Below are 27,105 nucleotides of genomic sequence, written 5' to 3'. Positions count from 1 at the left end.
ATTAGATACAGTATGTTTGCATGTGAGGAAGAAGATATGAGTACAGGGATTACATGTGTTTGTCTATAGAAGATGGGAGAGTAGGGATTATTATATGTGTTTGCTGGTGAGGAAGATGGGAGAGTAGAGATTATACTGTATGTGTTTGCCGGTGAGGAAGATGGGAGAGGAGAGATTATATGTGTTTGCCGGTGAGGAAGGTGGGAGAGGAGAGATTATATGTGTTTGCCGGTGAGGAAGGTGGGAGAGGAGAGATTATATGTGTTTGCTGGTGAGGAAGGTGGGAGAGGAGGGATTATATGTGTTTGCCGGTGAGGAAGGTGGGAGAGGAGAGATTATATGTGCTTGCCGGTGAGGAAGGTGGGAGAGGAGAGATTATATGTGTTTGCTGGTGAGGAAGGTGGGAGAGGAGGGATTATATGTGTTTGCCCGTGAGGAAGAAGAGGGGCTGGTCTTCTTTGGCATTGGCTGTCTGGAACTCGTCACTGAGACGGAACCTCCACTCGTCTTCCAACTCTAGACGCACCACCGTCTGACGCAAGGAGCTGCGATTGGGACAGATAACACACAGAGTGGCTCCTGGGAGAGGAGAGGAGAGGAGAGGAGAGGAGAGGAGAGGAGAAAGGAGAGGAGAGGAGAGGAGAGGAGAGGAGAGGAGAGAGAGGAGAGAGAGGAGAGGAGAGGAGAGGAGAGGAGAGGAGAGGAGAGGAGAGGAGAGGAGAGGAGAGGAGGAGAGAGGAGAGGAGAGAAGAAAGAAGAGTTAAATCATTAAATCTTTTAGCTAATTCAATTTGAATCAAATGAAAGGGCGAGAGGGTAGCTTGTGCTATGCTTTCTCCCACAGATCCATCTCCAGATTTGGTTGTGTTCTGCACTAGTAATAAAGCGCTACCTTTGAGGAAGTGGAACTTCTTGAGGAAGCCGGGCGTGACGAAGGAGTCGCAGAAGTAGAGCAGAAGGCCACCGAACAGCAGGTCTGTGGTGCTCAGGTTGATGGAGTGGGGTCGGGAGCTGACAAAACACACCGTCACCTGAACACACACACACACACACACACACACACACACACACACACACACACACACACACACACACACACACACACACACACACACACACACACACAGAGAGAGAGAAAGAGAGATGAGTTACTGTAGGTTACTGCACAATAACACTGAACAATTTAGTGAAGGCCCTGCTGGAGTTGGAGCTGAAGCTGAGCTAGACGAGCAGGCCGGAGTCTCCTTGGTGGTGGAGGACGTTGCGGTATGGTGGGGGGCATAGAGTGGTGTGGTATGGTGTGGTGTGGTGTGGTGTGGTTTGGTGCAGTATGGTGTGTTGAATGGTACGGTACAATGCTGTGTGATGTGGTGCAGTGCAGTGTTGAGCAGTGTGGTCCCGTGTGGTGTAGTATGGTGTGTTGAGCTGTGTGTTGAGCTGTGTGGTATGGTGTGGTGTGGTGCGGTGCGGTGCGGTGCGGTGCGGTGCCGTAGGGTACTATATGTTCTAGAGCAGCGTGGCGTGTACCTCTGGGCCCAGGTTGAGGTAGCAGTCGACGGAGAGCACGGGGTGGCCGTAGCTGTGGGCGCTGAGGGGGAAGAGCTTGTGGCTGGTGTGCTGCAGGTACTTCTCCAGCAGCAGCTGGGCCGGCGTGGACAGGAAGGTGTGCTTGCTGTCCGGCGCGCAGATGTACTGGGACGGCTGCACCGTGGTCGGAACGTCCGTCATCTGCAACACACACCGGGACACAGAGTTCTAGAAGGTTCTAACGGTAACAGTTCTGCTATTCTGGATTCTAGATTCAGATGTACTGAGAATGTTCTGGATTGTCCTGGATGTTCTGGAATATTCGGGATTCTCGTCAGATGTACTGAGAAGGCCCCGTTGTCATGGAGACATTTAGATAAAAGTGACAAAAGTGACATTTTACATTTAGATAAAAGTGATCAGAGTGTCTTGGCTGACCTTGGTCTTAACGATGAAGGTGCGATAGCCTCCGATGGTGATCTGCTTCTTCATGACGCTGAAGTTGTTGAAGCGACAGACGAGGAGGCCGGCACTGTGTGCCCTCAGGTTGAAGTCCACATCGTCACACGTGAATCTGACCAGGAACAACGAGAAAATGTTATGATGCGGCATTGACTAACACCAAACATCTTTATACAGTTTTCATACATTAATACACAATGGAGCAACAAGATGAGTTGTGGCAAGTGGAAATATCATTAACGTCACACTTGTGTCCATCACTCTTACTCTTTGCTACAGTATGAAACCCAATGGCCGCATTAACACCTGTTACAGCTGACCAGTACACCTGCCTACGCTGCTCCAGGGGGGACTTCATCAGTGTTACAGAGCCGTCATTCATTCACCATAATTTCCCGACTATTAGCCGCGGCTTATATATTGATTTGGCACAATTTCTTCAGCTATGAGGTTAATACAGGGGGGCAGTTAATATGGTGTTATGTAATATGGTTTTGTTTCTTCTAACTTGCATAAAACACTATCGGCTTATACACAATGCGGCTTATATACGGGAAATTACTGTAGGAAATGAGGTAAAACATTAATTAATGGCCAATTAAATACATTGTAGTGGGGCTGTTTGGTTGACAGATTTCTGCCTTGGATCCAGGGTCCATCTTAGTAGATGTTGTGATGCTTTTAACTGATATTAGTGTGCTAACTCATTGCTGAGTCCTTGCTGGTTCAGCGTTTGTCTGTGTTAGTCTCTGATGGTATCTGTCTGATTGTCTGTTTTGTCCTGTCACGGTTCTGTTTGTGGTCGGTTCCCTCACCGATTCTGGTTGTACTGGACGTTCTGCGTCAGGTCCACGTTGAGCAACAGAAAGTCATGCAGGTGTCCGCGTGAGAAGGGCTCGCGGTGGCGCCCCGTCTGGTTGCCGTAGCGACTCGACCACTTCCGGAGGCCGCACAGGCCGTACTGCGTGATGTCGGCAGACGACTCCATGTGCTGAAGCACCTGCTTGAGGGACACGTTCCTCTCTGTGCCCATACTACCACTGCATGAGGAGAACACACACACACACACACACACACACACACACACAAGTACACACACACACACACGCACACACACACACACACACACACACACACACACACACACACACACACACGCACACACACACACACACACACACACACACACACACACAAACACACACAGAAAGAGAGAGTCAAAAAAGGCACGTGTTTCAGTTCCGCCTTCCCTTGTTTAACCTGTAAATACGGGCAATACTCCTGTCCTGAAAACTACACTGGATGACAACTTCTCAACATAACATGTTGTCTTGCTTCATAACCAGTGACATTCAGTCCTTTCTGATCTATAGTGAGCATAATGCTTCACAATAGAGAACAGGACACCCATAATATTTAGTCACATAGTATAATCTACACTGCTAAGCTGACGTAAATAAGGCCCTGGATACATCAAGCACGTAACTGAAGCACTCCATTTGCGAAAAAAAACCCTATACTTTTAGAAAACTGGGTCTAGTCTTTTCGAAGGGGCATGCCCCTATCATGTCTGGTGTAGCCAGTTCCATTGATTAAAGACCCTTTCAACAAGAAAAACAAAAACGTTGCTTGAACGTTCTAGTTTGTTCTCGAACTACTTTCTCTGCATTACGTAAGATAACACGTTCTGTGAATGGACCGCTTCAGTTACACGACTGGTGTAGCCTCCCTGTAAGGGCCTGTGTTTTCAAACACATGTGTCTGCTGATGGAGGAGGTCAGTGTTTACAGTAATGCAGATGTATATACACTGTGTGTGTGAGAAGATGGGGCAGGAGGGGGGGCACCTCTTGGGGTCGACGTCCAGGGCGTTCCACATGACGCAGGAGTCGTCGGCGAGGATGATGAAGGGCCAGACGTCCTGCGCGCGGCTGCCGTGCTCCACGCGGCGACTCCGCTCCAGCTCCAGGTTATGGTAGGACAGCTCCTTTATCAGGAAGTGAGCCGCACCTGAGGAGAAAAGGGGGGAGAGAGGGAGAGAGAGAGAGAGAGGGAGAGAGAGTGAGAGAGTGAGAAAGGGAGAGAGAGAGAGAGAGAGAGAGAGAGAGAGAGAGAGAAGGAAAGAGTGTGTGAGAGAGAGAGTGAGAGAGAGAGAGAAAGGGAAAGGGTGTAAGAGAGAGCGAGAGAGAGAGAGAGAGAGAGAGAGAGAGTGAGAGAGAGAGAGAGTATGTGGGATCGAGAGATGGAGAGAGAGAGAGAGACAGAGGGAAAGAGTGTATGTGAGAGAGAGAGAGGGAAAGAATGTGTGTGAGAGAGAGAGAGAGAGAGTAAGAGAGTGAGAGAGAGGGAAAGGGTGTTAGAGAGAGAGAGTGAGAGAGAGAGATTAAGCTTTTAACCCAGTCCAACTCTTGACTTGAACTCCCACATCAGCTAACAGGACTATAAGCAGTGACAGAGCGGCCATGTGTGGCGTACCGATCCCGGCTCCGTTGAAGGTGGTGGGCAGCACCAGCATGATGTGGTTGGGCCAGTACTTCTTGTAGACGGCCATCTCGTACTCCTTGATGACCAGGATGTGGAGGTGCGCGGCTCCGTCCATGGCGTGGTAGAGGTTAAACAGGCCGTGCTCGTGGCGTCCGGTGGTGGGGGTGAAGATGGGGCTCTTTATACAGTCAGGATTCTGTCCAGGAGAGTCAGGGGAAGGAAAACAAGGAAACACAAGAGAAATTGAGGAATAATTCCCCGTGAATCACAAGACGACTAGTCTTGTGTGTCCTTCAGAGGGCAGTTGCTTTTAAATATTTTTTTCTCTTACTGTGGGCAATGTCAAAGAATGGCATGTAAAAATCATAAGAGTAGGCGCTACAACAGAGGTGCTTCTGGCATTGGCAGTATCCTCTAGTTCCACCTAGTGGTGAAAGCTGGCATAGCCCTCTCTCGCCCCCTGGTGGTGAAAGCTGGTATAACCCTCTCTCTCCCCCTGGTGGTGAAAGCTGGTATAACTTACCCAGTCTGATGCGACTGGCAGCCTGAGACTCTCCAGCTGTCCCCCGGGCTGGCTGAAGGCGAAGTGGTGCTCTTTGGACTTGGGGATGATGAAGTAGAGCTGGATCTCCTCCCCCAGCAGCAGGTGCGAGAAGGTGAAGGTGTGCAGAGTGGACTCGTACAGCTGCACAGGAACACACACACACACACACGCACACACACACACACACACACACACACACACACACACACACACACACACACACACATACACACACACACAGATTAATATTGATGCAAATGAAGACGCACACGCACAAACATGAACAGTTTTTGCCTTATATCTTCTAGTCTAACAATCTATGATCTATTCTATACATTGTAATAATCTAAAATCTGATTTAAGCTGAATTGTAAACCACTATAGAATACACTATAGACGGTGGCCATGAGCCTGTTTAGTCACCTGGTAGCGCGGGTTGAAGCCCATGTACTGGTGGCACTGCTCGCAGTGGTGGTAGGTGTTGTAGGCAGCGTACTTGGACAGCTTAATGCGTGAGGTGCGTCTGCGGAGGTATACATCCTCCTGTCGCCGTGGGTTACCTACACAGGAAAGTTAGGGAGAAAAGAGGTGATTCAATAATGGCTTAGAACATTCCGGAGACTGTGGTAGTTATTTGTGGGCTAAGACTTGATCAACTTTTTTCACACTTTACTTGGATAGTCACCTTTAGACTAGGCTACCTGCAGATGCTCAGATTATCAGTCTGTTACTTTGTTCACTAAAATCGCTATGGTTAGGGTTCGGGGTTGGGTCTTTCTTAAGGTGATGTTCAGTAATTGTTCAACAACAATTTTATGTACTGAGCTTAAAACTAAAAAAATGATCTATCTTTGCAGGCAGAATACCCAGTTGTGTTGTCAATTGTTATTGTATTCAGAAAGAAAATAGTCAAATTCCATGAAAGTTTCACTTCCCCAAATGACTTCCTTGCTGTGGTCTGTCTTGGCCATCATGGCATTTCTTATTTACACGCTTGACCTCATGAACTCTCTGTGTGTATGAGTGTATGTGTGTATATGTGTGTGTGTGTGTGTGTGTGCATGGGTGTGTGTGCTCTGCTCTCCTACCGTCCTCTGTGGGAGTGTGCTCTGGGGAGTAGATGAGGCTGATGCCCTCGTATTTGGGGTCGTGGATGGTGTAGTCGAAGCACATGCTCCGCAGGATCTCCGTACTGGGCCACGACACCCCCGCCTGGTGGTACTGCACCAGGGGCAGCTTTTCACCTGAGGACGCAGGTAAGGACAGGTGCAAATTAAGGGAGGGATACTGTATTATTGGTTGTCAGTAGGGTGAACACGATCCTGACTCCACAAAATGGTAACAAAATTATTTCAAAAGACATACATATTGCGAGAAGTTTCTTTTCTTCTTTTGGCAAGTAATCATATGTGTGATTAAAAGTATAACACCGGCATGCTTTTAAGGAATGTTGTACACTGACAGTAAAGATAGGTTTGCATTGTCATAATCAATCAATCAATCAATTAAGCAGTACTACATAAGTCTACATAAAGCATTTGATGAGGGCTTGGTACTGACTGCAATTGATGTCCTCCTCATCGTAGATGTCCACCTCCATGAGTCTGATCAGCATGCGGGACAGGATGCCCAGGAACTGCAGGTATGCTCCCGTCTTCCCTACCTGAGCAGACACACACACACATTGATAAGGTACACACACACACACACATTGATAGAGCGCGCAAAAATGATATATTCAACAAAAATGCACATTTGCATGTTGTTTACTAAAAGCACAGCTTAATAAAGTCGCTGTTCGCTACAGGTGTAGGTATTCATTGAAGCTCTACTTATGAAAACGATGTCAGTATGCCAGGCTCTGGAAAGTCCAGGTGAGAATATTCCATGACAAAACCTTTTATGGGCAACATAAACCTAACCATATCTTTAAAGTACACTGTCCTTGGAGGTCTTGGAGAGAGTGGTATGTGTGTGTGTGTGTGTGTTTGTGTGTGCTTATGTGTGTCCCACCTGTGGCGGGCCGCTGAGCAGCAGCCTGCGCGGGTGGAAGTTGTCGTTGCGTCCCTCGGCGGCCCGGTTGCTGCTGTCCATGTGGTTGGGCCGGGGCGCGGTCCACTGGCGGTAGTAGAGCGACTGCTCGGTGCAGGTCATGATCTTGCTGAGCAGCGGGCGGAAGGAGCTGGCCCACTCCACGGAGGGGTGCGGCAGCAGCGACGTGCTCTTGGGCAGCCCGCTGGCGTCCAGCGCCGTCAGCACCTCGTAGGCCGCCCGCGGCAGCAGCACCACCGGCGGCCGCTTCAGGTTCCGCGCCCACGAGCACCGCTGGCGCAGCGCCGAGGCCCGCGTCGACGACGAGCCCGACGACGTGGACTTGGACGGCCGCCGCTGGCCGCTGGAGGGGTCCGCCGCCGTTGCGGCGCCGGTGGTGGTGGCGGGGGGGGCGGTGGCGGGGGCAGGGCCGGCCCGGGTCGGGTCGCGGGGGTCGGGGAGAAGCTGGGGGGGAGGCTGGGGCTTCTCGGGGTCCAGGATGGAGCCGTCTGACTGGGAGTGCTGAGAGGCTGCAGGGGGGGGGGGATCCATGCCGGGAAGATCACTGTTTACTGTAGGGGGGGAGAAGAGTGGGGGGGCAGTTGTAATTAGGACTTTAAAGCTCATTTAAACTTTAAAACTGCCAGCAGCGATAAAGTTGACTAAAAACAGGTATTACAAAATCATCTTTTGCGTAATTTATCTTAATCCCACAATGGAAATGAAGGAGACAAATCCAATCTCCGTCACACAGATACATCCACGACATGGTCATGTATGGGGAGAGTGCTGAGATGAACTTACTCTATGGCCTACTGCCATTACAGTAGTGAGACAGAGAGAAAGACCCCCTTATCCCTTCACTGAGAAAGATGGATGGTACATTCGGAAAAAGATAAAGCAAGAAAACACTACCACCACTCCAACCCATTTTTGTCATACAGACACAGAGGAGGAGGCAGCTGTGAAAAAGCTGTTGTTGTGAAAAACTCCCAATTACATAGAGACAAAGATGTGCTATTTAGCCTCCCTGAGGAGGTAGTGAACAGAGGTTGTTGCGAAAGACTCCCAATTAAATAGAGACACATGTCCCTCCACCATGTTTGTGAGAAATGAAACAGAGAGAGACGTCCCTCCACCATGTTTGTGAGACCCTGAGAGAGGCGAGTCTCTCTTACTTGAGGTGCTGGAGGACACCAAGGAGCTCTCAGAGTCGTGGGAGTCAACCTTCTTCCTCTTTAGACAGATGAGGGCTGTGTGAACATACACACACACAGAAACACGCTTACATGCAGCACACACACACGCACACACACACACTCACAGATACACGCTTTAATGCAGCTCACACTGCACACACACGCAGACACCGACACACACCGACACACGCACATACACACATACACACACAGACACACACACACACAGACATGCTGGCAGGCAGCATGTAAAGCTGTGGACACTCCCCCCCCCCCATTCATCTCTAAAAAAATATGTTTGAAAACCAAAAAAACGTATTAACCGCAACATCATTGGCTTGCTTTTCTGACCACACGGTGACCGTGTCTTGTCCCATGGTGACCTGCGACTACTGACCTTTAGCGGTCCCGGAGGGGACTGATTCGCCGTCCACCACCACCTCCTCCTCCTCGTTGTCGGTGCTGCTGAGCTTCTCGGGGTCGCTCTCGGACAGGTCACTGCCGGTGGTGGGCACCCTGGGGTCGTGGGGGTCGCGGGGGTCGCGGGCCCCCGCCTTGACCAGGTACGCGGCCAGGCCCAGCTCCTGCTCCAGGGGGGTCCGCTGCAGGTACGCCGAGCTGACCACACGCAGGTCACAGTACTTCAGAGAGCTGAGAGAGGGAGGGAGAGAGAGGGAGAGAGAGAAAGAGATGGAGAGAGGAGAGAGGAGAGAGAGATAGGGATATTGAGGGAGAGCGAGAAGGATAGAGACAGAGATGGACAGAGAGAGGGAGGGAGAGAGAGAGATAGGGACAGAGAAAGAAGAGAGAGAGAAGGATAGAGAGAGATGGACAGAAGGAGGGAAGGAGAGGTAGAGAGAGAGAGAGGGATATAGAGACAGAGGTTCAGAGAGGGAGACGGGCGAGAAATTGGATAAGAAGAGAGAGAAAGAGGGAGAGAGAGAGGGTGTGAGAGAAAGATGGGAGAGAGAGATAATAGAGAAATTGGATAAGAAAACACAGAGAGGGTGTATGAAAGAAAAGAGGGAAATGAAAGAAAGTCAGGCAGAGAGAGAGAGAGAGAGAGGAGAGAGAGAGAGAAGGGTGAGAGGAAGACAGAAATAAAGACAGTTACATATAAATCCAAAAAAACGGCTTCAGCACAAGTGCTGCTCTGCTGTGATTGTGCTGCGAGAGCAGCCGTGAGGTGAGTGATTGCCAGCGTGAGGGAGATGATTCACTCAGTGTTTTTCCCAGCAGCTGTGGCAGAGGCCATGGACAGGATCTCACTAATTATCTCCTCACCGCCGGTCAAACTGACCTGGCTCTTATTACTGAGATTCACTCTCACACACACACACACACACACACACACACACACACGCACGCACACACACACATGCACACACACACACACACACACACACACACACACACACACACAGACACACACAGTGTGAGAGAGAGAGAGAGAGAGAGAGACATACACACACACAGACTCAGAGAAAGACATACACACAGACACACACACACAGACACACACACACACACACACACACTCCAGGTGTGCATAACAAAAACACACTAAAGTGTTCCCAGCCTCTGACGTAACACTACTGAACCTAGTGGACTCTGAACAGTCTGCCCTCAGTCACCTCATACATACAAGGCACATTAGCAAATTCACGCCACACAATGAATGAATTAACAATAGCAGTGGCTACAGCACACCTGACTCCACCGGAAACAAATGAGCTAGCTTAAGAGCCTTCCATGCATATGGTCCATTGACACACAGTAGTAACTGACAGCGCTTCACGTGGGGTCAGATACTGTAAGCAGTGACCATCTGACGTGTGAACCACATCCAACATGCACTTAGCAGCAGAGGTGAAAAAATCCAGCTTCAGAAAGTAAAAGTCCAACCACATAATTATCTGTGCCAACCATTCATTTAAACTAGCTCATTCTAATTAGCACAACTCTTCAGCTAGGTAGAGCAGCTAATTGATGAGCTAATTGCACAGTCTATTATTGGCTACCTAAGGTCCCCTCTGCATTGTACAGTAGCTTGAATGTTGTTCCTCATTTTTTGTAAGTAATTTTGGATAAAAGCATCTGCTAATTAAGTAAATACTAAACAAATAAGGGTAACACTTTATTTGAAGGGGTCTACATAAGGGTGTCATGTAACCGTCATAAGAATGACATGACACATGTCATGCACATTAATGACACATTATTGACATTTATGACTGTTGTCATAATGTGTCATTCGGTTTTTGTTATGTCAAGTTGACATTGTTTGGGCGTCATCATTATGACAACTTGACATTAGGCAAGATGACATTATTTGACGGCATCTTTGTCATGACAACTTGACATTAGGCAAGAAAATGTAATCCGTTTACAATATTGTCGTGACAACTTGACATATAACTGTGTTTGGCCTGACTTATTTTCTAGGTTTTTTAAGTGATGATCCTGAATAATTGGCTGTCATGACACCATTATGAATTGGTCATGAACACTTTTCTTGACCTCAACTACAGTGGTACAGTTTTGATTTGTCATTAAGCTGTCACAAAGAACTATTACTGACCAAAATAGTTTTCTGACAGTGTCATGAATACTTACCTTTGACCTCAAGTAAAGTGAACCATCTGAGATGTTTCCTGAACATGTCATGAAGTGTCATTACACTGTCATGTACTGTAGGTTTCATTTCTGTACATTTTACATTTCTTGAACATTGAGTCTAATTTCAAGTATAATAACAACAAACACCATACTCAAGTTATGACTTCAAAGAGTTTATTTCAGCAATGAATCTCGCAAAACCATAATACATTGTAGCGCCTCGTTGCCATGGGTAGCTATCCTGAGTTCTTTAAAATATTAAATAAACAAATTAATCCAAGTGTTCATTCATCACCTCTATGTGAAATACAACCACTTAGTTTACTCTTATTTACACATTCATCACACATGCATTACACTCAATCTTCAATAGTTTTCAATAGGCTAACTTTCAGTTTCAGGTATCAAATGTAATACAACCAACATCCAAGCAAACAATGGTTTTCTCTTTAATTGAAATAAAATACCAAACCCTATACTATGGCCGGCAGTTATTAAGTAAATAAATAAGAAATGAGTAGCCTAGGCTACCCAACCAGTTGTCAGAGTTCATGTGGCAGGCCTGTAACGTTGCTAGTGTGCGTTGAAGCCTAAAAACCAAAACGGCTCTTTCACGCCACTCCAGCACATATACTCCGGCTTTATACTCGTGGGAAATTCTCGTCTCGAAGTTTTCACTTCCAACACAACTTCACCGTCTAGCAGTAATGTTTAAGTAAGCGTTTTACCCACTAAACACAAAGGCTATATTTGTGTTAGGCTGCAGTAAACCTTTCCCGCTCAGCAGTCGTTCTCTCTTCTTCTCCCTGGTGTTGTTTCTTGTTTCCTGATTACCCTTGACCTCTAGCTCAATTCTCATTGGCTCAAATAATACAAATGTAACATAAACTACACATTTCTATCTTTTTCACTTTTAGAATCAAAACATAATATCTTGACAACATTTCAGTAACTAGGAAATTGTAAACAAATATATATTCATCTCTAGCCTACTGGAAACGTTGACTCTTGTGCACGCAAGTCATGTTTATTCAATTTCATGGTTATGCATTGCTTTAGATGAATATATTTTGTTTATAATTTCCTAGTTACTGAAATTTTGTCAAGATATTATGTTTTGATTCTAAAAGTGAAAAGGATAGAAATGTGTAGTTTATGTTACATTTGTATTATTTGAGCCAATGAGAATTGATCTAGAGGTCAAGGGTAGCCTAATCAGGAAATAAGAAACAACACCAGGGAGAAGAAGAGAGAACGACTGCCTAGCAGGAAAGGTTTACTGCAGCCTAACACAAATATAGCCTTTGTGTTTAGTGGGTAAAACGCTTACTTAAACATTACTGCTAGACGGTGAAGTTGTGTTGGAAGTGAAACCTTCGAGATGAGAATTTCCCACAAGTATAAAGCCTTCAGCTAGTCAGCAAGACCTAGCTAGCTGCTAGCACTGACTTTGCGTGAGATAGCCTGCATGGCCACTTATCCTCGGAACCTCCACGAGCCTCGCTGAAGACGTCTGTCCATCTGGTCCATCCATTACATACTACACGCGAGTTTTCTTTATACGTGATTTCAGAATGTTGGTAAACAATGGCCTGAATGGGCCAAAAAATACTTCCGGGTGGCAGAACGCGAGTTGCTTCCATTGATTTACTACTGTAAACGTAGTTAAAACATTGTTATTGATCAAGTAGTTAACGAAAACGTGTTGTGGCGACAGTTACATGACCAAAACCTGTTGCATTTAGGGTTGCGCCGCCAGATATTCAGCAAATTCAGTAGGGTTTTTATCGGTTTCCTTCAGAAACAACATATATCCAGCGGACACTACGGACTAGGTGAGGAGGGTAAGAGGACGTCAACAAAATGAGTGAGAAGATAGCAAGACGTTCATGTGTTTTCACAGTTTCATGTGTAAATCTTGATCAATAATAAAATATATTCATGAAGGCATTTTCAGTGAACCTTTATTTTGACATTATACCATTTGGTCAAGTCAATAAACTGTGTCGATGTATTAGTCTTCAAGTTCACGATATCTGCCACACATAGCGTGCTTAACCTTAATGCACATTGTTCGTGTTAGTCTCCCGTACAGCAAGTCATAGCCAATACGCTATCTTAAACGATATAGCCTACCGACTAAGTAGGCTATATCTTTCTGTTTAGCTGTCACTCGTCAATTTCACCTGTCTAAAGTCAGTAAGGCGCTCATTGTCCTGGCGAGTCTGCTTGCTGTTCAACAGTGTCAACGTAGGCTAGTAGCTACTGTACTATAAGTGCAAAATACATAGGGAGAACTGTACAAAAACATCGTTGCAGGCTACCGCTGATGGATGATTGATGTGTGTAGGCTACCACATTGGTTTCATCGTTACCGCTAGTAGTTTGAGTGAATGCCTAGCGGAGTAGCGCTAGGCTACAGCGACATATCCATATTTCACCGTCAAAAAAGGTCACTGACATCCGATCCGAGCGACAGAAAACGATAGTGGCCTTTTTAATTGGATGACAGGGAAACAAACCATCCATCATAGCCTAACACATTGTGAGTCAAAACAACAGTGACTCAATAACTAGGTAGGCTGGGGCTCCTTTACAAATTACATGACAAAGGTAGGCTACAGCATCCACACGGTCTTCTGAGTTTATTCCCTCATCTGTCTGAATTTTCACCACGTCTGTTCTTAAATCAGTTTACCTGTTGGCGATCTGAATCTTGTCCCAACTCAGAAAGAGAAACTGGGCGTCCGACAAAAGTTATCTCAAAACGTTGCATTGCATGCCTGCAGTCAGGACACTCCGATTAGGATCTTTTGATGTTGGCTTTCATCGTGTCTGGTTAGGACACATAATAATCCTGTCCTGGCTCTCACAGATGACAACAACGTTTCGCAAATAGCCGTGTAACTCCGGCATATTTATTATGTTCATGCATAAGGTGCATAATCACCCTCTAGCTTCCCGCTTTCCAGCCTGTTCTGTTTTCTATCCCATAACTCCCTCGTGTTCTTAAAGGTATATCCCCCTAGTGCTGCAAACATCACAAAACACCCAGCAACAAGAACATAATTCATTCAAACCATTTACTACGTTTTCTCAACCTCCCAAGCCTGGTTAAATTATATGGAAATGATTGTTTAATAGTGAGAACGCTTCGCTTTAGCCACCCGGAAGAATTTTTCGTTTAAATTATGTTATTGTGACGTCGTAGTAAATTCACGTATTGCGCTGCTGGAGTGGCGTGAAAGAGCCGTTTTGGTTTTAGGCTTTAACGCACATAGCAACGTTAGCCTACAGCCCTGCCACACGAACTCTGACAACTGGTTGGGTATAGCCTACTCATTTTTTATTTGTTTACTTAATAACTGCCGGCCATGGTATAGGGTTTGGTATTTTATTTTAATTAAAGAGAAAACCATGTTTTGCTTGGATGTTGGTCGTATTACATTTGATACCTGAAACTGAAAGTTAGCCTATTGAAAACTATTGAAGATTGAGTGTAGGCCTAATGCATGTGTGATGAACGTGTAAATAAGAGTAAATAGAATGTGCATATCATTGAGTGCGTTTACATGGACATTAATATTCCGATATTAACCTGGTTAAGACAATATTCAGAATAAGATACTCCCATGTAAACATCATTTTCCGATTGCCTTAACCGGAATAAGGTCATTTTCGGAATAAGCATAACCTGAATAAAATAGGTGGAGTATTCCGATCATATTCTGGTTATTTAGGTGCATTCTAGACATGTAAACACCTTATTCAGAATAATGACGTTCTATTGGAATATTCAGGGTATTTCGCGACAATTAAACACAGCATTATGGCAAATAACAACAAACTGTTTGATGGCCCATGGTATTTTTCTGTCGCAACAGTAAAAGAAAAGAAAAAGACCTTCTGGCGGCAAACTTTTCAAAGTTATTTTATAAGCGGAGACAGAAAAGATGTCGAGAATGAAGAAGAGGGTAGGCTACACTTTGAAGCGAGGAAGAAACACACGTTAGACAGCATAGTAGCGACATATGTGGCAGCATAGCTTAGTAGGCTAGTGATAAAGTTACTATGGAAACACTCAGGGAAGGAACGTTAGAACTTTCATTAATCAGAGTATGCTGCGTGTCATGTAAACGGGAATATGAACAGAGTATTCTTTTAATAACTCATGTAAACACCTTATTCTGAATATTGTCAATATTCAGAATAAGGTCCATATTCGGAATATTAATGTCCATGTAAACGCACTCATTGTGGGATCACTAAGCTAAGGGTGTTTTTAAATGCTATCCTATTTACTCAGGATAGCTACCCATGGCAACGAGGCACTACAATCATATGTTTTGCAACATTGAGTGCGTTTACATGGACATTAATATTCCGAATATGGACCTTATTCTGAATATTGACAATATTCAGAATAAGGTGTTTACATGAGTTATTAAAAGAATACTCCGTTCATATTCCCGTTTACATGACACGCAGCATACTCTGATTAAGGAAAGTTCTAACGTGCCTTCCCTGAATGTTTCCATAGTAACTTTATCATTAGCTATGCTGCCACATAGCCTACTGTATGTCGCTACTATGCTGTCTAACGTATTTCTTCCTCGCTTCAAAGTGTAGCCTACCTTCTTCTTCATTCTCGACATCTTTTCTGAGGCCCCGCTTATAAATAACTTTGAAAAGTTTGCCGCCAGAAGTTCTTTTTCGTTTCTTTTACTGTCGCGACAGAAAAATACCATGGGCTGTCAAACAGTTTGTTGTTATTTGCCATAATGCTGTGTTTAATTGTCGCGAAATACCGTGAATATTCCAATAGAACGTCATTATTCCGAATAAGGTGTTTACATGTCTAGAATGCACCTAAATAACCAGAATTGCCTAGCTGCACGATTAGAACGTTAAGTGTTTCCGGGTGCTCTGGTGAGCTGGACTTCTTCCGGTTTACCTCTGGTGTAGTGTTTGTTGTTGTAGCGCTTGGTTAGCATCGTATAATGTCGCTATGAGTCTGCTAACTGTGAAGGCAAGGCGGTTGACTTTTCAACGCCAGATAAAGAAAACGTCTTTACACTGTAGTGTACCACAGTGTACAAACTCCTCTAAGTATAATTCAATACTCAGTTTTCACCGTTTTCCTGCGGATCCTGAGGTAAAGCTGAGGTGGTTAGTGAAGATCCGGCGGGACAACTTCGCTCCCACGGAGGGGACTCGGGTTTGCAGCAGGCATTTCCTCCCTGACGACTTTCTTACGACCGAGGGGCCAAAACGTTTAAAGAAAGGTGCTGTTCCTTGCTTGTTTGCGTGGAATGACTTCACATTGCCAGCTCCTAGGCTTAATGTCTGGCAGCGACGGCCGAGACCCCCGTCCCCTGACCAGGACTGTGCATCGGACCTTGAAGTGCTGCCGCCGCCACCGTCAGATCATACATACAGCACGTCAACGTCAAAGCCGCAAGTTGCTGAGCTGATGAGCGAAAATGAATCCCTCAGGGAAAAGATTGAAGAACTCCAACACCAGGTGGAATACCTGCAACTGCAGTCTCGTTTTGGACTCCAACGCCTCGTCGGTTCCGACGAGGATATACGATTCTACACCAGGTATGTTTAGTATCCGCATAATGTCTGTAACGTTAGCTTGTGTTTGGTACAGGCCCCCACGAAGCAACGCACTAGTATGTCATATCTACACCTGGCTTTCTGCCAGCCTCATTTCAACAGATACATATCATAAAAAATGTATTATGATTAGCCTTATGTTTCTATTTATCTTTAGTTCAATCAGGTTAGTCCTGATGTGTGTAGTCTGTACACGGATTGAACCAGTAATGTCGCTTAATGGGCTTAATGGTATATCTGACCATATTCTGAAAATCATCAACACAATATTTTTGCCCATCACCTGGTAAACAGTAAGAAGCCACAATTAACAGCTAAGAGAACAAATACTTATTAGAAAATCAAAGAAGCATTTACCATAATTTATTTTAAACAGTGTATGCAGTTTTTTTCTACGGTTATGCCTCTACTAAGTAGTTAAATATTGTACTGCTGCTCTAAACGTCTTGTGATTTTATCATTTCAGATTTGCATCCTATGAACACTTCCAAAAGTTTTGGCAATTTGGTGGAGCCTGCTGCTAAAACGAAGATGGTGCGAATCACCTCTAGTGGTAGCAGTGAACCAACTCAACCTAGAGCTACGAAGCTTGCTACTGTTGATGAGCTCTTGCTCTTTCTGATGCACCTCTCTGTAGGCCTGCCTCTAAGGGACCTCGCCAGCCGCTTCAGGATTCATCCCTCCACAGCCAGCAGAATAATAACAACATGGACATACTTCCTGTATTATCTACTGGGTTCCATGCGTCTGTGGATTCCACCAGAAGAAGTGAAAGCTCATTTACCACCGGAGTTCGCCTTGTTTCCTGACACACAAGTGGTGCTTGACTGCACAGAGATTTACTGTCAGACACCCTCTTCCCTCCTTCTTCAGAGTGAAGTCTACTCGACATACAAGTCTCACACCACCTTTAAGGCCATGATCGGGATTGCACCACATGGTGTAATCACCTTTGTGTCACCGCTGTATGCAGGTTCAATGAGCGACAGGGAGATTTTCAAGCAGTCGGGCATCACCAAATGCCTCACACCAGAGATGGCCATCATGGTGGATAAGGGCTTTCTTGTGGACAATCTCTGCCCTGGGAAAGTGTATCGACCAGCTTTCCTTGTCAAGAACACGCAGATGTCCAAAGAGAATGTCCAACAGACACAGTCAATTGCCCGTCTCAGAGTTCATGTTGAACGATGCATCAGGAGAGTAAAGGAGAACAAACTATTTGACAAAGCCATCCCACTGTCAATGTGTGGGAGCATTGACCAGTTGTTCTCTGTCGCATGCCTCTTGGTCAATTACCAGAATGGACCTCTGGTGAAGGCATGGGCTGCACAAAAGTGAATGGTTATTTTTAAATCGGTTATTTCAGCAAAAAATCTGTTCTGAAATGTTTGTTTTGTTAACTTAATCAGTTCTTTAAATGTTATTGTTCTTATATTTGCTGTTCTTCAATTCAAACATGTTATAGTACATTATTGCAAATCTTTACAGCACTTGAACAGATATCTGCTGTTCTTCAATTCAAACATGTTATAGTACATTTTTACAAGTTTGTACAGAGCTTGTCTGTCAGGAAACAAGACAAAACACAGGTGGTAGGTTAGTGTCTACACAGGCGATGTTATTGTTCATTTTCACAAATCTTTACAGCACTTGAACAGATATCTGCTGTTCTTCAATTCAAACATGTTATAGTACATTTTTACAAGTTTGTACAGAGCTTGTCTGTCAGGAAACAAGACAAAACACAGGTGGTTATTATTACAAATCTTTACAGCACTTGAACAGATACCTGCTGCTCTTCAATTCAATCATGTTATTGTTTAATTTCAATCAAAGAGGTGACTTTTGCTCACTTCTAAGGACCAGGTGTGTACAGCTGAACAAAATTACCTTTACAACAGATTTCTTTCTTTGCAAATCTGTATCAAACTCGATGTTTTGATGTTGGATGTGCACAAACAAAAAAAAAAAGATCCTAACGATATCAGTTTTTACACCTGCACAAATATTACCAAATGTAGAGATGCTGTTCATTTTTGGTAAATGTTTTGGTATATGTTAATACATATGAGACATTTTTCTGCTGTGTGCAATCACCACCAGATGTAGAGATGTTATTATTAATTTTTACATGTGCACAAATATCACCAAATGTAGAGATGTTATTGTTCATTTTTACAGGTGCACAAATATCACCAGGTGTGGAGATGTTATTGTTCATTTTGTGTAGATATGTATTCAACTTGAACTGATGTCTTGCTGTTGACACCCCAAACATTACAGAATGTAGAGATGTTATTGTTCATTTTTACAAATCTATAACTTGAACTGATTTACTTCAACTGATTCAAAAAGTTGGGTAATCTAGAATAACAACAATTGTAAACTCAAGACAGAATGTAAATCGAACAATCTGTAAGAAAGTAAAGATTATTTTTTTTTATCTTAAACAAACAGCCATGTAAAAATAAAAGAAAAAGTGATCTCCCTTCTCTCGTATCACTTCAGCAATCTCCTTGTCTCTGTATATCCTTTGTATGACCATGTCATCTTCTGCAAAGACAACAAAGTCACACCATTCCATGCCAGTGATGAGAAGTTGCCCCTGAACCTGCCAATAGTATGCATGCTGCCGTTTTAGTGACATAGTGTCACCATTTGATTTTAAGTACTTGCAGTCGACATAGCTCTTAGCATTGGGGCATTTGATCTCCACCAAGCCAAATGGAGGGTTTTCTAAGGGATCAAACACAATGCCGTCAGGGGAACAGCCTAACCAGGGGGCATCAGGATGGATTACAAATCCACAGGGCCAATAGTTGAGGTTCTTGACCCTGCAGTACTCCTCAACAGCAACCGGCTCCAGTGCCAGGCCCCTCTTCATAGCAGCGGTCTGAACCACACCCTTTCTCATCCTCTCTGCAAGCTGCTGTGCTGTACTGTTACCTCGTACATGGCAGACCTCTCTGAAGTGGGACGATGTTACACGTAGGCTCCTAACTCGATACCACTCCACAGACAGGCTTTGGTCCCGAGTAGAAGCCTCCACCTGTCTGGCAGTTTCCAAACTTGTTTGCAGAGAGACCAGATGCAGCTGTTGTTGGAAGCTGCAAACAAACTGGCAGGCCGTGGGTTCCATTCTGTAATCAGCCAACGGTAAAGGTGGTGGTGGAGGAGCATCTGGATAATACTGGATATTTCTACTGAGGGTTACCGGGTGCTGCATTGCAATAAGACTTCCCTCCTGGACTTGTCCAAGCGCTGACTGGACCAGAGGGATATCTGAGCTGATTGCCATGGTGGTGATGAGTGGCGCCAATGTAGCAGGGAAGTCAGCGTAGACCTCTGCCACCTTCAGCATGTCTGGATCAGGCAGCTCCCCCTGCACTGCTTTATACAGTGTGCTTCTGTATGAAAATAGCAACATGAAGCTTGAGACTATTTTTTAGCCATATGTTACCCCATTTATTGTATCATTCTTAAGATACAACATTACATTACCTTACACCACTTCCTACAGTCCTCTGTTTTGGTTTAGCCGCCATCACAACCATATCCCTAACTCGGCCTGGCTTAACACCCTGTAGAAATGTAGTAATGGTTTAAGGTAAGATCTTTGCATGCATACAAATTCAATACTGACAAAATACCTTGTACTATGTGGTTTAATGCTGGTGGTCATATAATGCTTTTAGAATTACCATGGTCCGTGGCTTGTGCCAGCGTTGCTCTGTCTCAGTGCAGCTCCGGACGGGTGGTACAGCACTAAGTTGGAGCTGTGAATAATGTGCAGTCTTGTAGAGCAGGGCAACATTGTGATTGCAAAGTACCTGGCCAGCCACACAGGAACAGACAGCCTCACACAGCTGTACTGGAGAGGAGCCATCAAGGAGGATCTTTAAAAAACAAATAATAATAATAATTTTACTATTCATGAAGTAAAAATAACAACATCATGATTTCATTTAAATAAATAAGTAAAGGAAGTTTATGTGTTCATATAATTAGTCCATAGTAATGTTAGTAAGATTAACCATAAAGTTTTTGTTAGTGAACAGAATATCTGACAATAACAACAACTGTCACAACCGGTTTCTGGAGTTTTCATGACGGCTAGATCTCAACTCTACTTTAAGTGTTACATCGGTTAAACAGTTCAATTTTGCCTTCTTTGGGATGTTAATCAGTTTCAAACTAGACACATGAAATCCCCAGAACATGTTGCAGAAATGGCTTGGAAATAAGGAACAGCTGAACTATTTTGATCCTACTCTGAGGTCGTGAGGCTTCTCGTTTTTCCTCAGTGACCTATAGCAGGTAGCTCGGACGCTCACTCTCCCTGTCACTGGCTCTTTGCTTGACACTAATATGGAAATAACATCATGTTGTCATTAACAAAACAGAACATCATATTAACGTTACTCAAAACATAGGCAAACACCGTCAATATCAAAGTGTACACCAACGTTACCTCAGAGATGTGTTTGGTTGTTAACGTTAGTTAGCTGCTAAGTTAACGCTAATGTCGCTCAGTGTGAAAGTCATTTAATATTGGACTTACCTTCAAAATTGTCGATGTAACTAGATATATACATCTTGAATCCTTTCTCCCGTTTACTCCGTGGAGTGGATGATGCCGCCTGAATAATTCGGTGGACATCGTTCACCGTGATCTTTGGCAAATCTTGCAAACATCGACTGTAGAAAAGCGACATCTTCAGGATCCAACTGGAACATACTCTTTGCCGGAAATGGGTTAGCTTACCGGAACTAAAGCGGAAATTGTGAACGTTCTAATCGTGCAGCTAGGCAATATGATCGGAATACTCCACCTATTTCATTCCGGTTATGCTTATTCCGAAAATGACCTTATTCTGGTTAAGGCAATCGGAAAATTATGTTTACATGGGAGTATCTTATTCTGAATATGGTCTTAACCAGGTTAATATCGGAATATTAATGTCCATGTAAACGCACTCATTCATTGCTGAAATAAACTCTTTGAAGTCATGACTTGAGCATGGTGTTTGTTGTTATCATACTTGAAATTAGACTCAATGTTCCAGAAATGTAAAATGTACAGAAATGAAACCTACATGACAGTGTAATGACACTTCATGACATGTTCAGGAAACATCTCAGATGGTTCACTGTACTTGAGGTCAAAGGTAAGTATTCATGACACTGTCAGAAAACTATTTTGGTCAGTAATAGTTCTTTGTGACAGCTTAATGACAAACCAAAACTGTACCACTGTAGTTGAGGTCAAGAAAAGTATTCATGACCAATTTATAATGGTGTCATGACAGCCAATTGTTCAGGCTCATCACTTAAAAAACCTAGAAAATAAGTCAGGCCAAACACAATTATATGTCAAGTTGTCATGACAATATTGTAAACGGATTACATTTTCTTGCCTAATGTCAAGTTGTCATGACAAAGACGCCATCAGATAATGTCATCTTGCCTAATGTCAAGTTGTCATAATGATGACGCCCAAACAATGTCAACTTGACATAACAAAAACCGAATGACACATTATGACAACAGTCATAAACGTCAATAATGTGTCATTAATGTGCATGACATGTGTCATGTCATTCTTATGACGGTTACATGACACCCTTATGTAGACCCCTTCAAATAAAGTGTTACCCAAATAAGTAAGTAAGTAAGTGTACTGGTGTCAATGCGTGTCTATGGTTACCGTTACAGGGACTCACTTTCAATAAAAATATCTGTTAAATAAATAAATAAATAAATAACTATCTATATAACTATATAACTATCTACTATCTAAATAAATAACTATATATCTATCTATCTATGTGTACTAGTGTGCATGTGTGTCTATGGTTACCGTGGCAGCGACTCCCCCAGCGGGTCCATGCCGGTCAGGATGAGGATGCAGGGCAACGCCTCCAGCTCCAGGTACGTCCGCGGAGTCCAGTCGGGGTCCTGGACCTTCATCCACACCTGGACACAAGTTACACACCTTTGTTTATGCTTTGCAAGATCTCCTTACCTACGCTTACCGGCTCCATTAGGCATGTTGTGCATGCACGGTAGGCTATATGTGTGTGTCGTCACACTCCACGTGGTGAATGCTATGTTGTATGGTATGGTGTTTGTATGTGCTGTGTGGATGTTGCACATGATACATGTGCATGTGTGTACGTGTGTGTGTGGAAAAATTAAGTTCTTTGAAATTTGAATTCGAATTTGAATCATATCGCAAAAAGAAAATACTTCTGTTCCCAACCTGCAGCAGAACTTGCGTGTGAGACTTAAGAAAGTTTTCTTTTTCTTTAAGTTTGAAGAGTTTGGTTCCAAAACGCTATATCCACCATTTTAATGAATTTTCATAAATGTTTTTTTTACATTTTGTTTTGCAAGTAATTACAGTGGAACTGTATTGGTTTATGTTTAGTTGATTTATCTTTACTCAATCAAAACAAAACAACTGCATTTTTATTGATATTACCTGAAATACACAATTAAATAACATGACTTTTTGATGTTTTTAAAAATGGATATATAGCGTTTTGGAATCAAACTCTGGATGTTCTTTTGGGGAAAGCATCCGCATTGCAATGCACAGAGAGTCACACATGAAAACTGTGGCTCGTCTGTTTTGGCGTCATCACACAGCCACGCCGCGCTCACCTTGAGCTGATCCAGGAAGTGCTTTCCCAGCGAGAGGGCGGAGGTGGGGTTGCCCAGGACGACCTCGAACTGGTAGTGCAGGCCCAGTTTGTCCCGGACGTGCGTGAGCCGCTGCTGCGTGACGAGCGCCAGCGCCGGGGACGGCACGCGCAGGAGCACCATGTGCCCGTGGTTGCTGGGGCAACGCTGGGCGGAGCTGAGCAGGCATTGGACGATCTCCAGCGTCTCCACGGAGGTGTGCTTCTGCAGGTGCGACTGGCCCGACGCCACCATCAGGGCCACCGAGTAATGCTGGATCAGGATGTGGGTGCGGATCACTGCACTGTGCAGCTTAGGAAACCTGCCACACAAACCAGGGCAGGGCAGGTCAAGCCAGGTCAAGCTATGTTTATATAATAATAATAATAATAATAATAATAATAATAATAATATGTTTATATTATTATATTTATATATTATTAAACAGAGAGTAACAGCAAAACCAAAACACTAATAGCAAGGGGCTGACTACACACACTCTGGCCCAATGTTAGCTTTACCTATTGGATAATCAGATCTACACACAGTCAACTTACAAACAAGGACAAAAAGCTTGGGCAGTAAAAATGCCCAACTGACACAGTTTCCAACAGTTTGGCATCTGATCTTTCTATACATATACTGTATGCATCCGATTCAACAGGCAGTCGTCACTATCTGGGCAGGTGTGAATGTGTGTCAGGTGTGCCAGGTGTGGGAGGTACCTGTCCTCCACGGCGGCGGCCATGTTCTCGAAGGAGCTGTCGAAGCGCAGCAGAGGCAGGCCAGCTCCGGTGTGCGTGGACTCCAGCAGCTCTGAGATGCCAAAGTACTTGGTCTTCTCATGGTACAGGTCAACGTCCTGTCAGAGGGGCACAAACAGAGGTGAATATACACACACGTACAAGCAACACACACACACACACACACACACACACACACACACACACACACACACACACACACACATACACACACAGACACACACACACACACACACACACACACACACACACACACAGACACACACACACACACACACACACACACATATGCACTAGCAAAGAGAACCTAACAAACAACTACAACTTCATGAAGTTAATGCTCATAGTTAATAGTACAGCATCATTATCTTGATCTAAAAGTTCAACTCCAGCAGTCCTTTAGTTCTTACGTTATTGAACGTGGACGGCCAGTGGATCTCGTTGTAAGGGCTGACGCGCGTGTACTGGGTCTGCAGGGCGAAGGGGAACGAGGTGACGTGGAGCGTCAGGATGTTCGAAGCGTCACGGATCTGACGGCAGTTCAGCAAACTGTCCACCAGGCCCTCACGAGAACCGCCTCCTCCACTGTAGTGGGCACTAGGAGAGAACAACGTCAAAGTTAGGACTCGAAAGATTTGTAGTATTCAATTCTTAGTATTCATTTTTAGTATTAAATTATTTAAGCACTATCAGTCTAAGTATTTAAATTTAAACTGATAGCATGCTTTAAAATATCTATTTACCTATACTGTAAAATATATTTATTTCAAAATATACTAACAGATCAACATATCATAACAAGGCATAAATGATACAGTTAACACCCCTAATAAACTGACAGCATGCTTTAAAATGTCTATTTATTTATACAGTATCAGGCATAAAATATAAAGTTAACACCCCTTTACATCCTCGTTAGTGGTTTAGTCCTCATTGGTGGTATAGTCCATGTTAGTGGAGTAGCTCTGGGCCTACCTGCTGAGGTCCCAGTGGGCATGATCATGCACCAGGATGTAGAGGGTGTAAGGGTTCATCTTCGACTTCTGGATGAGGCTGTCAATCTTCTCCACGGCGTCCTGGTCCAGCTTGACCACGTACTGTTCCACCTGCTTCAGGGACAAGCACTCCTGGTCCAGACCCAGCTCATGGAGAACACCTGGGGACAAACAGAGCGGTTAGCAGGGGCTACTTCACCAGATGGAATTCAAATCATTCCTATGCAACGAAAGCCAAAGGACTTCCAAATCAATTAAATTAAATTAAATTAAATTAAATTAAATTAAATTCAATGCAACACAACACAACACAACACAACACAACACAACACAACACAACACGACTCAACTCAACTCAACGCAACTCAACTCAACTCAACTCAACTCAACTCAACTCAACTCAACTCAACTCAACTCAACTCAACTCAACTCAACTCAACTCAACTCAACTCAAATGAAGCACACCTACAGTACCTAGAGTATGAGCTGACACACCTGACAGACATCAGTCCACAGAGGAGTAGCACTAAGGCTTTTCGCTCATTGAGCAGAACTCACCTGAGTTCCACAGGTGGAGGATGACCTGCTGGAACGTGACCTCGGACGGCGGAACGCAGATGAGGAACTCGACCTTGTCGAAGGAGCCGAGGTCCAGGTTCTGCGTGCTGGAGTCGGCGATGGCGCACACGTGGGACAGCAGCTTCCGCGCCACTGCCAGCTGGATGGCACGGATCTCGTGCCACTCCGCATGGTACTCTACACAGCAGGGAGACGGGCTGTTAGACCACCACACTCATGGATGCAGGATGCACACAGTAAGAAAACCATTTACTTACTCAACGTCTGTTGAATGGAAAAATGTAAATAACTTAACTCTGTCAAGTCACCTTGTTGCTTTGACTTGGTTATGCATTTGTTAGCAAAGCTTCTATACTACTGCAACAACTTGCTGTGTTAGCATCAAAATGTATCATAACTTCATTCTTTTCTATTATTGTGTTAAATGCTCCAAATGTAAAGCACTTTGAGCTGCATTCTGTATATGAAAGGTGCTATACAAATAAAGCTTTTATTATCATTATTATTATTATCATTATAATTTGTATTATGCAGAGTGCTGTTAGCAGTCTCACCTGAGCATGTGGGTTTGGGGCTGTCCCCAGCTGACTCCTGGCTGCTGGACAGAGAGGAGTGACCGCTGCTCTCCGCACTGGCTTTCTCCAGCAAGCTCTCCATGGCCCCATCTACAGCAAACAAACATTTATAAACCGTTATATGTAGGCATTCTGTAATTACACAGTTATATGTAGCCATTCTGTAATTAAACAGTTAGATAGATTTTACATATTCTGTATTCATATTCTGGTTAAGAAAAAGAGCGCTTTAAGCAATCCCTCAAGAGTAGGCCTATGCTTAACAGCTTCATAAAGAAGCAAATTGATACAAGTTGGATGAAAACCCCATTCCAGAATCACACAATGTTCTAGAGGCCCAGAGACCCTGTGACAGAACCCCAGGCTTCAGGTCCTTACCAGGTCCCAGTGAGTTGAAGTAGGCTCTGAGCTCTGTGGTCATCCCGGAGTAGACCTCATAGCTGATCTCTTTCAGGTTGTCGCCAGGGGAGAGCATGCTCTCGGCCAGAGCCCTGGTCTGGTGCTTACCTGGGGAGGGTGAAGCCAAACAGGTGCACATGATTAGAATCAGGAGGCAGACAGACTGGGCATATGAGCTGCAGAGTAGATGAACAGGTTCATCTTGCAAACTTAGAATATTGTGGGAAAGTCTCTCCTTTTTGCTTGTTTTATTGGACATTTTCACCAGTTATGTTTCGAGCCTCACGCTTTTCAGAAGACAAGTCAGATGTGAGTCTTGCAACGTAACTGGTGAAAACTTCCAATAAACCAAATAAAAAAGTACATTTCTTGATATTTTCTACATCAATACCTTTCCTTATCCAGCACCTCGTTTTGGATGTGCGCACGTAATGCTTCTGAAATACTGTGATCACTAACTAGAGATAACTATTGACCCTGTGTTGTGTTGCGTTGAGCGATTGCCCTCCTACAGTAAAGTCTCGCCCACCTGTGACCACCACGCAGGACTCGATGTCCTGGCTCTTGCCCATGCAGATGATGACCACGTAGTTGGTCTGGGCCAGCCTGCCGTCCACCAGCC

At 44.4% G+C, this 27,105-nt stretch overlaps 2 protein-coding genes across 2 annotated transcripts in view; both read right to left on the bottom strand.

Moving 5' to 3' along the window:
• greb1 (growth regulating estrogen receptor binding 1) overlaps positions 1-27,105 on the bottom strand; it is a 51,434-nt gene continuing 24,329 nt past the window's right edge. The window contains exons 11-33 of the mRNA XM_062523457.1: positions 27,013-27,105; positions 26,463-26,591; positions 26,064-26,174; positions 25,489-25,686; positions 24,911-25,091; positions 24,346-24,532; positions 23,897-24,033; positions 23,154-23,493; positions 22,348-22,463; positions 8,644-8,897; positions 8,226-8,300; positions 7,030-7,619; positions 6,577-6,679; positions 6,105-6,260; positions 5,440-5,576; positions 4,996-5,157; positions 4,464-4,668; positions 3,836-3,998; positions 2,805-3,029; positions 1,966-2,101; positions 1,528-1,728; positions 893-1,031; positions 1-579 (exon numbers count right to left, since the gene is read on the bottom strand). The exon at positions 27,013-27,105 is cut by the window's right edge and continues 273 nt beyond it. Coding sequence (XP_062379441.1) covers positions 416-579; positions 893-1,031; positions 1,528-1,728; positions 1,966-2,101; positions 2,805-3,029; positions 3,836-3,998; positions 4,464-4,668; positions 4,996-5,157; positions 5,440-5,576; positions 6,105-6,260; positions 6,577-6,679; positions 7,030-7,619; positions 8,226-8,300; positions 8,644-8,897; positions 22,348-22,463; positions 23,154-23,493; positions 23,897-24,033; positions 24,346-24,532; positions 24,911-25,091; positions 25,489-25,686; positions 26,064-26,174; positions 26,463-26,591; positions 27,013-27,105 — 4,202 coding nt within the window. The 3' untranslated portion in view covers positions 1-415. The remainder of the gene's footprint in view (positions 580-892; positions 1,032-1,527; positions 1,729-1,965; positions 2,102-2,804; positions 3,030-3,835; positions 3,999-4,463; positions 4,669-4,995; positions 5,158-5,439; positions 5,577-6,104; positions 6,261-6,576; positions 6,680-7,029; positions 7,620-8,225; positions 8,301-8,643; positions 8,898-22,347; positions 22,464-23,153; positions 23,494-23,896; positions 24,034-24,345; positions 24,533-24,910; positions 25,092-25,488; positions 25,687-26,063; positions 26,175-26,462; positions 26,592-27,012) is intronic.
• On the bottom strand, positions 18,187-20,262 carry LOC134067754 (uncharacterized). The gene is made up of 3 exons (XM_062523182.1): positions 20,189-20,262; positions 19,989-20,068; positions 18,187-19,894 (listed from the first exon to the last, which is right to left on the bottom strand). Exons 1-3 carry the CDS (start codon positions 20,189-20,191, stop codon positions 18,928-18,930), a joined length of 1,050 nt encoding a protein of 349 aa, XP_062379166.1. The 5' UTR covers positions 20,192-20,262; the 3' UTR covers positions 18,187-18,927.

Source organism: Sardina pilchardus, chromosome 20 (genome assembly GCF_963854185.1).
Source record: "Sardina pilchardus chromosome 20, fSarPil1.1, whole genome shotgun sequence".
In the NCBI taxonomy this organism is placed as follows: Eukaryota; Metazoa; Chordata; class Actinopteri; order Clupeiformes; family Clupeidae; genus Sardina; species Sardina pilchardus.
Note: the sequence above shows the minus strand (reverse complement) of the source record. Positions and strands in the feature narration are given on the sequence as shown.

Bases quoted from the DNA above. Each gene is read 5' to 3' on its own strand.
- LOC134067754 (XM_062523182.1), bottom strand. The intron at 19,895-19,988 runs GTAATGTAATGT...ATTTTCATACAG, and splicing joins ACTGTAGGAAGTGGTGTAAG to AAGCACACTGTATAAAGCAG.